The sequence below is a fragment of the Fibroporia radiculosa genome (genome assembly GCF_000313525.1).
Source record: "Fibroporia radiculosa TFFH 294 genomic supercontigs, scaffold1405, whole genome shotgun sequence".
In the NCBI taxonomy this organism is placed as follows: domain Eukaryota; kingdom Fungi; phylum Basidiomycota; class Agaricomycetes; order Polyporales; family Fibroporiaceae; genus Fibroporia; species Fibroporia radiculosa.
Genome location: NW_012133296.1, coordinates 32,034 through 42,350, shown reverse-complemented (window position 1 = coordinate 42,350; position 10,317 = coordinate 32,034). Strand labels below are relative to the sequence as shown.

The following is a 10,317-nucleotide window of genomic DNA, read 5'->3' as shown; positions in this document are numbered from 1 at the left end:
ATGCCAAAGAGCCCAAGATGCGCAAGGGTGCACGGTTGCGCGAATATTCAGGGAAGGCGGATGGTACTTGCGACGTCATGGAGGTGGAATAATCGATGGACATGCTTCTATGCGCCGACCTGTATGGGTGTGTGGAAGGCGAGACGTCCATAAATGCAAGAGACATTGTCATGGCATACATTCGCACTGCACTCATCCAGCTCCGAGGGTCTATCTCACCTTCCACATCAACCGTAACCAATCCGCCGCCAGTCGGGTGCCGCACAATGATGTCCAAACCCTGCACAAGATTCCCTGCCACTAGTCGTGCGACGCACTCCCGTCTGAGATTGTCAGTTTCATCTGAACTCAGCGTTTGAGCGAGCAGCTGTCGGCGTCCCAGATGAAGCGCCTCGATGTGCTCACGCACGATGTGGAAAAGCTTGTAGTCTCGGCGTGCAAGGTACTGGAACATGAGTACATGCCATTCGCGCAGAGCGGATGCAATCTCGTCGATTATTGGCTGCTCTGCACCCGATGCTGTGTCGTCCCCGGACTTCAGCGACGGTCGTGGAGGAAGAGGCTTCATTACTCCTGACTCCGTAGGAGACGCAGATCGTACACTGGGTGGGTAAACGGGTAGTCGGGCGCGCGTAGAATTGGCCTGATCAGGAGGAGGCGCAATCTTGAATGATTTCCTCGAGAGTCCATCTTTGATTGAAAACCCGTCCTTCATTGAAAAACCATCTTTCATCGAGAATCCATCTTTCATAGACAATCCATCTTCTTCCCTCGGAGTGGCTGCACCACTCACAGTCTTGTCTCTCATCCACGGACCATAGAGATCTGATTGGTGGCCATTGGGCCCAGATCTGATCGCAGCTGCAAGCTCTGCCAGGCGGCCTTCCGCGTCTGAGAGCTCGTCGCGGACGAATATGTGAGAGGCCGGGAAGATGCCTATATAGACTTGCTGGGACTCGTCAGCCTTGGCGGCTGCTCGCTGAGCTGAGCACGATGGATCCGAGACCATCGCCCAGTTCACTTGAGATCTGCGAGAAGGACAGACAACATAGCTTCGAAACGTCGTCAGGACGAACAGTCAATGGACCAGGTGAAGGAAAACACACCCTCTATACCAGACGCCCTCTGCCTCCTTGTCCCTCGGGGTATATTTCTCGAATGCGTAAACATTGTCGCCGACTTCTAGGGCTACGACATCCCTGTGGACGAGATGTTCTTCGCCTGAGGCATCTGTGGTGCTCGTGAAGGTCGATACACGGGTGCGACTCGAAAATTTCGTATCGCGACGGTTGGGTGAGAGCGGGTGGGTAGCGTAACCATACACTATGAGTGGTAGAGGCTCCCATGTGCCTCTTCTCTGCGCCATTGGCGGTCCTGCGGTGCTTACCATGAGTGCGGTGGCTCGCCGCTTGATGCCGTACGGAGCGTTGTCGACTGAGCTACGCCAGCGCTCGTAGACCGGTGAGCTGTCTGGCCTGCCCCAGCACGATGGAATGTGAGAGCAGAAAACAGAAAGATTCGAGGAAGGCAAAGACAATTGGGCGGTGATGCTGGAACCACTTGTGATTCTGAGCGCCGAGACTTATCTCATCTCGATTCTCATTTGAGCTCGTTTTATTATCCTTCCGACTCCAATACATCAGACAAACCTTCATCAACTTTGTCCGTCTCCATGACCGAGGCCTATGGTATGCCATAGCACCGCGAAGTTTCTACTGCTAAGCCCAGTCCATGGCCACTGTAGCTCTCAAAAAATAACCCGATCTAAGAGCTGGTAAGATTTCCGAGTCGGAGCAATGCCATACGATGGCACAGCTGATTGGCAGTAGAGCAACGGCTGCACAGCCTGTCCATGGCAAATCACAGCTTGAGCGCGGGCGTACTACTAGACCTCTGGACATATGCCGTTCATTTAAGGGGCCGCTAGTAGTGACCGACCTTCCAGTACTGCGCACCCACTTTCTCAGAGGTGTAACTCTAGTTCCAGCAGAACATGATCAGGTCTGCAGTTCATTCTCTTTCCTATATAATCGTTTCCAATGTGTCAATTTACAAGGGTGACGAGAAATAGCGCTGAACTTATTTCTCTCGCTCGAGATATGGACCTGGCCCCACCATAAACATACCAGTTGCTGTATCGATACACATTGTGATAAGCCCAATTGGCCTGTGTCATTGCGTTGTGCTAGTCTCATTGACGGCAACGCTAGGAACCAAGTGCAGCCTTGTGGGATTTAGACATGCATATCCGAGTATGTATACATAGCCAAACATATTGTAGTGGTTTTCAACTCTGAAATGAACATCACTAGCCAGGTGTTTTGCCTCCAGACATAAATTAACACGCAGTAAGGATGTAGTAGTGATTGAGTGGTAAACATTACCCGACGAATGGTACAGTAAACACGGCGCTCTAATCCCTCATGGCTCAGCTCAAAACTTGCCCGCACCGTTGCTAGCAACCAGCAATACACGATGCCGGAAGGCATCCTCCTCTCCGTCTACGCTTGAAAGCCACGATTCTAAGCGCGCTTCCCAAAGCTTGGGTGAGAGGCCTTCGGTAATGCTTAACAAAAGGACATTAGTGAGGGCTGACAGCAGCAGGTACGACGACACGCACATTCCTCGTTCCTCAATAGCATCACGCAATTCAGCGTGGCTGAGCATCTTGCCAAACGACTCGTGCCTCAACAGCGCATCGTCTTGTGCAATCGCGGACAAATGTTGGCGTAGACGCCGCATCCGTAGTGCGTTTGGGCCCAACGTCGACAAGGACAGAACTCTGTGGGGAGCCAGAGCTCTCAGTGCGCACGAGAAAGGATATGATGTTACTCACCCGTTCAGGGCAACGAGGGTGGGCTGGTCGAGCAGGGCCGCGACAGGGGTGGCCGGGCTGGCGAGCATGCGCGCGCGCAGCCTGTCAAAGAGCGGCTTGCTGGCGAGTACACGAAGCCTTTGCTTCTCGCGCCGCTTGGCGTCGATACGCTCCTTCTGCGACGGGAGGAGGCACGTCGAGGGGAGCACAAATGGCGCGTAGAGTACGACAAGCGGGATGATCTCTTCGATGATGATAATCATAAGTAGGAACGGGACAAGTCTGTGGCACCGGTGCGCTGAGCGAGCGTAGGACAGAAAACGGAGCGGGGACTTACTTGAGCATGTCACGGTGGTTCGTCTGAATAAACTTGGTCTCCCAGCGCGAGAGCGGGGCACCACCGGCGCGGACGCGCGCCTCGATCGTGCGTACGCGGCGGCGGTTGCTCGCGATGAGCTTTATGCCTCGCCAGTAGAATTTCTAGCGTAGATGTTTTAGCTTTGTGGGTCTCGGGGTGCGGGCCAAGGACGTACGAAGAGCTCTTTGGCTTGGTGCCAGAGCTTGCCTGCCCACGACGCGTCCGCGGGTGGGGGTGCGAGGATGCCGTGCTGGGACGCATCCTCCATGTCATGCTTCGTCGTCTCCACGAGTGACTCAGTCTTTGCAGGCGCGGGCGACTGCGGGGCGGGCGGGCTGGAAGATGCAGGTGCGACGTCGGTCACCGGAAGCGGTGTCTTCTGGGTCTTGATAGGACCTGGTCTGAGTTCAATCTTATGCTTTCTTGCAGTGATGGAGGGTGAGGGGGGAGGCTCCAGCACACCATCTGTCGACTTGGGTGTTGTGCTGGGCGGCGTGGACGAGGAAAGCAAGCGGGCAGCGAGTGGACGAGGAGACGACGTTACGGAAAACGGAAACCTATCCTGGACCACTAGGACCGAATAATTTGCATGCCTCAGCCGGTGGTGAAAAAGAATCGCATTCCGGTGATGCCTCGTAATTGCAAGACTGGTGATTGGCATTTAATGCCACTAATCGTAAAATGAACAAGAGGCTGCACCTTTCTACCAAGCCATTCCGCCCCAACGAAGAAAGCATACACGCAAAATCAGCCGTTGCCTACAGATTTGGAGGACGCTGGTGGCAAGCAAGACGAAGAAGATAAGACCAACGATAGAAACAAAATCACGAAGAGCAGAAAGAACGGGTTGGCAAGAGACGCGTGTGGGCTCGGCGCCGCCGCCGCCCACGACACGCGCTCCTCACCGACTAAAGTGGTCGCCTCCATTGGCCGCCTCAGGCTCTTCAACAACTTTCTTCTATTCATCCACGGGGAACCCAAGGGCATACCAAGGTCCAATCTCGCTGTCTGCATTTGCTCATCTATACACGTCTGCAAGCATGACCTCGGCAGCTGTATGCGACCCTCCTTGCGCTCAGCGGCCTGCTACCCATAGAATCATCGACTTATGATGACCACGGTATAGACCACACGGGAGAAATTCGGAGCAGGCCGTAACAAGGGCTACCTCCTGTTCGAGGGGAGCAGCGATAGCAACAAATTCTGTGAAGCAGGTACCGATCGCGCGAAATCACATTGTTACTGGCCATGGCTCTGCTTACAGTATGCTACACCGTGGTGGCTTCAATTGGTGCATTTGTAGCCCCGTTGGATGGACTTCATGGCTCTAGGTCTCTTGCAGGTCGGCCAAGTTGTCATGCAGGCTTATCTATATAAAAGCTCGATTGCGATTTATGCGAGATTTATGAAAGTTTGGGAACGAAGGTCAGAATAGCGGGAAGTACGTATCTACTCTGCTCGCCGAAGACGTCTCAAACGAAAGCAAGATTGAGTAGTTGGCCCCTAGCATATCACAATAGACAGTTCTTCGAAAGCTTATCCCAAGTCGGGGCAGTGATCTTGGGGTACGAATTTTTTCGTTCGGATATACAGCCATCGGATTTCTTAGGTGTGCGCTCGGTGCTAGTGGGATTAGCCATGATGAGCCCGAGATGTGCCTTGGTATCTTACATGCTGATATGTTATGATGATGCTACATTTTGTGATCTAGCTAATGCCAGTGCTTGCCACCCCCGAAGATCCCAGGGCGATAACACCACCGCCTTCTGTGCCATCGTCACCGACTCATGTGCAGGTGCTGCAGCATCCCCACTAGCGAGCGCCCGCGCGACTGCTTCCAGGTACAGAGACTTGCGGAGTTGGGTCAAATTGTCTTCCCGTGCTGCTGCAGATCCACCGAGGACTGCTAGTGCCCCGCTGCTTTCACCCTGCCGGAGCACCAGCGACGCCAGTTCCTGTCTGATATCGGATCGCGAGGGCTCTGCGACGGCTGCCTTCTGGGCGACCGCCAAAGCGTCCTGCGTGTTGCCCTGTTACATTGACGAAAAGATCGTGAAAAATTACGTGGATCACAGATATGAAACCACCCACCTGTCCGAGGTGATGCTGAACTAGCAGATATGGGACCTCCCTATCTGGATCTCGGCTGAGGCGTTGATCGAGCGGGAGTGAGACGATCTCGGACAAAGCGGCGTCGACGAGGCTATCATCGTCTGTTAGGATACCCATACCCGCTAGGGTGTTTATTGCCATCAGATTTTCGGAGTCGGCATTGATGCTGTGCTTGTATCAGTTGCCAATCTCGCCAGAAAGATCAGGGTCGTGTCCTCACCTTTGCAACAGCTGTGCCTTGGCGGACTCCCTTCCTTCTTCCGTGCCCATTGCCCACAGGGCTTGCGCGAGCAGAATCACAACGTGACCCCGCATAACTTGGTCATCCGCTGCGGTACCCATGGCCGCTTCAAACAACGATAGAGCCTCTGCGAGCTGACCGAGTTTGAAATTGGCCAGCCCCGAGCCAAATTGGGCCTGTGTTAAAAGAATTCTAGACGTACGGTCGTCGGGCTCTTCTGGAAGTAGTCCCATCACCGCCTGATAAGACTCCAGCGCGCCGTCGTAGTCTCCCAATGATATTCGCAGACGGGCCACGTTAGTATGTGCAATGGTGAAGCGTCTCTCAATTGTAGGATCTTCTGAATCTTCATACGCTGCTTCTAGAAGAGTAATGGCACGAGTGATCATCTCTACGCCGAGCTCAACGTGTCCGATCCGTTCACACACAAGCCCGAAAAGGTGTAAAGCCGACGCATCTTGAGGGCGTTCCCTGCAGAACCTATCAAGGACAAAGAAAGCGGGGGAGAACGCATCCGTCATAGATGAGCTGGATGGGTGCGCCGCCATGTTCAGCCTAGAGAAGAGACGTTTTGCAAACTCGATATCCGCTTCGGGCTGAGAACAATGAGTAAATTTTGATAATGCATGATACCGTAATTTCACCCACCACCGGTGCGGACAAGCCGACTGCATGTTCGAAGAGTGCCCTAGATTCTGGACTGTGACCATTGAGCGTAGCGACAAGCCCTTGTCCGACCCATGCGAGAGCGTAATCGGGATCTAGGGTTTGAGCCTTATAGAACGCTTCGTTTGCAAGCTCCCCATCCCCGTAGTGCAAGTAGAATAAGCCTAAGTCGGTCCATGTCACGGTACTCTACAGTAAATATCTTCAGCTGCAGTCAAACCAGAGATCTCAGGTCATACCTTAGAATTGATGTCGAGAGCCTTGACATATGCATGCTGAGCGATTTTGGGTTGACTCTCTGCAGTGACATTACCTAGAGCATGCCAATACCGATCGTTACCAGGCTCCATCTTTATCGCTTCTTTAAACTGGTTGATAGCTTCTTGTCGCGCTCGTTCTCGCGCTTCGTCGAGCTGAACTTTGTGAAAATAAGCAAACAACGCTGATCCCAGGTCAAAATGAGCGCTTCCACTTGCGACGTCGTCTAACAATCCTAGCGAAATACGATACTCATAGGCCGCAAGAGCAATCTCGAGGGCCGTCAGAGACAGTCTGGATGGATCATCCAGGCTCACAGGCGAAGCAACAATCCCAGATAGCGTCTGGCTTGGGTGCTCAGTAACCAAGGGTGCCATTTGTGCTAACACATCTCGCACGAAGTCTTCGTCCATGTATGAGTTAAATTTCGAGAGATGGAAGACCGCATCGGCAGCAGTCTTCCAAGCAACACGGCGGAAGCCAGGGCTAGCAGCTACGAGCTGGAGTGTTGTATGAATGGAAGATGCGAAGGATATTTCTGCTCTTGCCCAATACGCGGTAGCAGCTTCGGCACGACCCAAGTCGAAGTAGGCTTGGCTCAGAGATGCAAGGACACCTAGCTCTGACGGCTGCTTTTGAAGAATATATTCGAACGCTTTGATGGCCCCTCCAAAGTCTCCCGTCTGCCGCTGTACTTCACCAATGAAGTAAGAGCATATCCAATCGGTAGGATCAAGTTCACGAGCACGCTCAAGCGCCTTCAGAGCGGCTGCATAACGTCCCGCTTTGCTATAAGCTTCTCCCAAGCGTAACCAGGATAATTGGTCTTCCCCATCCGTCCGGAGCGCAATCTGCAATGCCTGAATAGCGGGAGAGTAATTTTGGCGGTTCTGGTCGAACTATAAGCACGTCTCCGACAAGAAAAGAAAATAGGCTCACAAGTTCAACCACACCTACAGCCTTCCAAGCCCAAGCGTTGATAGGCAAATACCGAGCTGTAACTGTTCCACCTTCCAGACCGCCTTCGCCGTCGATTGTTCGCCGGGCAACCACCTCGACAAGATCCCACTCACGTTCCTCGGCAAACCCTTCTGCCAGCCTACGTGCAGCATTTGTTTCGCGAGGATCGAGTTCAAATGCTTTCTGGAAACATTTAGATGCTCGGTTCGGATCAGGTGGGGACTGGAATTCAGAATAATAAATCCCAAGCGCGGTGAACGCTGGCGCGAACGTTGGAGATCGTTTCAACGCTGTAATGAAGTGATGGTAGGCCTCTTCGCGGCGATCGTCTGGACAAGGGGTCAGAATAGGTCCGTTGGGCGTAGGGAATACTCCTACCTCCCATGTCCCACGTGCACCTTCCAAGTCGCCACCAACATCGCGCTCTGTCTTCATTCTTATCCTCTAGGGTGTCCAGAGTAGAAATGACATCACGCAGCTCCGTGGCAGCCGCGTCAAGATTATGACAATTCACAAGACACCAAGCATGCTCTTCTTTCGCACGAATTCCGTCCCCTAAGTCATCTGGTAACAGCGCCGCGATTTTCTTGAATAATTCCCCCGCCTCAGCCCACTTCTCTGCGAATTCGAGGACATACCCGCGTCCCATAAGACATGGAACGTTGTCGTGGTCAGTGCTGAGAATCTCATTTAGTATACCAAGTGCACGGGCATGATGTTTCGGAGGGTAGTAATGAACTAAAGAAGAAGCCAGGACGACGTTGAAGGCCTTCCTGACCCTAATCATGGCATAGTTAGTTCCATTCGCCATCAGCATACAACGAGGAACCGGCTAAACACACAGGGGAAGTGGCCTATCATTGCTTTGCTCGGCTCGAAGAACGAGTTCGAGCCCGCTTTCTGCTACCTTGATCGTATTCTCTAAGTCACCCTCATTATCATACAATTCAGCAACAATCCTGTGAGCGATGATGGAGTCTTGTAGGTTGCCGAAGGCGTCCTGTGGAAAGAGATGACTTGTGTGCTAAGTTGAAAAACGCAATACGAACAAGGATCGTGTCGATATGATCATTATCCTGGTCTTGCTTCCGTTGTGGTTGTGTTTCTTCGTCGTTGTGGTTGTTGAGAGGTATGTCCATGTATCCAAAATACCCCACCAGGAGGTCCGCCCACGGCGAAGTAGGGAATAGCTCAATAAATTGGCGTAAGATGGTCAGATCATAGCCCTCTGGATAATTCAAGGGTGAGGATTATTCTGATGTTAATCCAAATGAACCGACCAATTTTCTCAGCATCTTTCCCCTCAATGAAGAGTGTCCACGCCAGTTCATCTTTGATTTTAAGCAGCACCATACCACCAATCAAATCTTCCAATTCGGCTGTAATCTTCGCTTTTTGTGGTGAAGAGGGCAGGATACGCATATGTTGTAGCTTATGCCGCAAGAGCTTGGCCTCCGTCTCCCGACGCAACTCGTCAGATGTGTTGGGATGTCTCATAATCTCATCGTACAGATTGGGGAGCTAAATGAAGCAGGGTTACTTTATTGTGGCCAAGATATGGGGCCTAGATGGAGTTTACCTTCGAGGCTCCTAAAATCTCTCTGCCAACCTCTTTTCGTAGTTGCTCTGGACCTGCTGCACCGAGACGTGTCCTCCGCTTGGCCACTTCCGAGTCGATTGTCTCCGACTCCTGTTTCTCATAGATAGAGACGATCTCCTCTAGCACGGGCAGTGTGTTATGTATTGCCACTTGGATAGCACGGATAGCCGTGGACGTTGGATTGGTAGGATCAGGAAGGGGCAATGTGGACAGAACTGCGTACAGCGATGAATCAACAAGTAGCAATGATAGAGCATCTGCAAGCTGCGACAGCTGTCAGAAAGTATTTGCAGCAGTGGGGTTTTTGTTAATCACCTGGATGGATGTGCTTCTGTCCGGATTTCGGCGCAGGTCAATTAATTTTTGTAAAGTCTCAGCACATTTTATTGCATCACCACTATGGAATAGGATAAGCTGTGAATTTGATGTTCAACCGATACTATTTGAAAACTTACGCCTTGGAGAATAAACGCGCTAGATGCTCGAGAGTCTCAGCATACTTGACCCAGTTGGCAGCCTGCTCATACAGCTGTAAAAGGCCCTGAAATTGGAATTATTAGTGTGGATGTCTGTTTTACGCGCAAACACATACCTGCCACGCCAATGGCTGGTCGGGGCTAGAAGCAGCCGCCTTTTGGTATGCCTAGAGGCAGTGGAATGGTCAGTGACCAGTACTTAGAGAATGTTGCTTCGCGTTACTTGCTCGCTCGATTCTATTTGTTTCAAATTTAGGAGGGCTAATCCAAGGAAGACGTTTCTGCGCGCAATGCCTTGATACTAAGACAAAGATCTTCCCAATGGGTGACACAACGATTCGGACGTACGCATTGTAATTTTCAGGCTCGTATTCCAGCACTTCCGTAGATGTATCTCTGGCTTTTTCGTAGTCCTTCTTTCCAATTGCTTCTCGCGCTGCTTTCAACTTCCCTTTTGCAAAGGTAGACATGAGTCGTGGGGAACTCTGCTACGAGGATCACCAATGTGAGACTTCGGGATTCTGAGTAGACGAATTGAACCCAGACACGTTGGATTTCAAAAACAATGTTATGCTACAATTCAATGCCAATATCATGAAGGCTTCTGCGCATATTTCTGCTGTAACTATTCACCCACCTCGCGCCTCCTGTTCTTTCAACACCAGAGTTAGAGCAAGTCTAGACAACCGAAAGTGAATATTTGGGATCGCGGTTCAGATGGAGGTATCTAGCGAAGGTATGTGCTATATTATTCAGAGTGTAGCTCAGTGGTCTGTTGGTTGCAGTGATTGAGAATTTGCTCGAAGAACTAAGCGCCCTGGACGACGAGCG

General features: G+C 51.8%; 3 protein-coding genes across 3 annotated transcripts; all 3 read right to left on the bottom strand.

Annotated features, from left to right (window-relative positions):
• Positions 1 to 2,433: 2,433 nt before the first annotated feature.
• FIBRA_02736 (uncharacterized protein) lies at positions 2,434 to 3,078 on the bottom strand (the record flags this gene model as incomplete). The annotated part of the gene is made up of 3 exons (XM_012324590.1): positions 2,434 to 2,566; positions 2,621 to 2,782; positions 2,837 to 3,078. 3 exons carry the CDS (start codon positions 3,076 to 3,078, stop codon positions 2,434 to 2,436), a joined length of 537 nt encoding a protein of 178 aa, XP_012179980.1.
• Positions 3,079 to 3,148: 70 nt separating this feature from the next.
• On the bottom strand, positions 3,149 to 3,834 carry FIBRA_02735 (uncharacterized protein; the record flags this gene model as incomplete). The annotated part of the gene is made up of 2 exons (XM_012324589.1): positions 3,149 to 3,295; positions 3,349 to 3,834. 2 exons carry the CDS (start codon positions 3,832 to 3,834, stop codon positions 3,149 to 3,151), a joined length of 633 nt encoding a protein of 210 aa, XP_012179979.1.
• Positions 3,835 to 4,855: 1,021 nt separating this feature from the next.
• Positions 4,856 to 9,956, bottom strand: FIBRA_02734 (uncharacterized protein; the record flags this gene model as incomplete). Its single annotated transcript, XM_012324588.1, has 16 exons — positions 4,856 to 5,203; positions 5,265 to 5,451; positions 5,506 to 6,122; positions 6,175 to 6,381; positions 6,432 to 7,340; positions 7,390 to 7,739; positions 7,789 to 8,189; positions 8,253 to 8,410; positions 8,460 to 8,638; positions 8,691 to 8,931; positions 8,990 to 9,274; positions 9,326 to 9,407; positions 9,466 to 9,551; positions 9,603 to 9,653; positions 9,710 to 9,767; positions 9,835 to 9,956. 16 exons carry the CDS (start codon positions 9,954 to 9,956, stop codon positions 4,856 to 4,858), a joined length of 4,281 nt encoding a protein of 1,426 aa, XP_012179978.1.
• Positions 9,957 to 10,317: the final 361 nt, after the last annotated feature.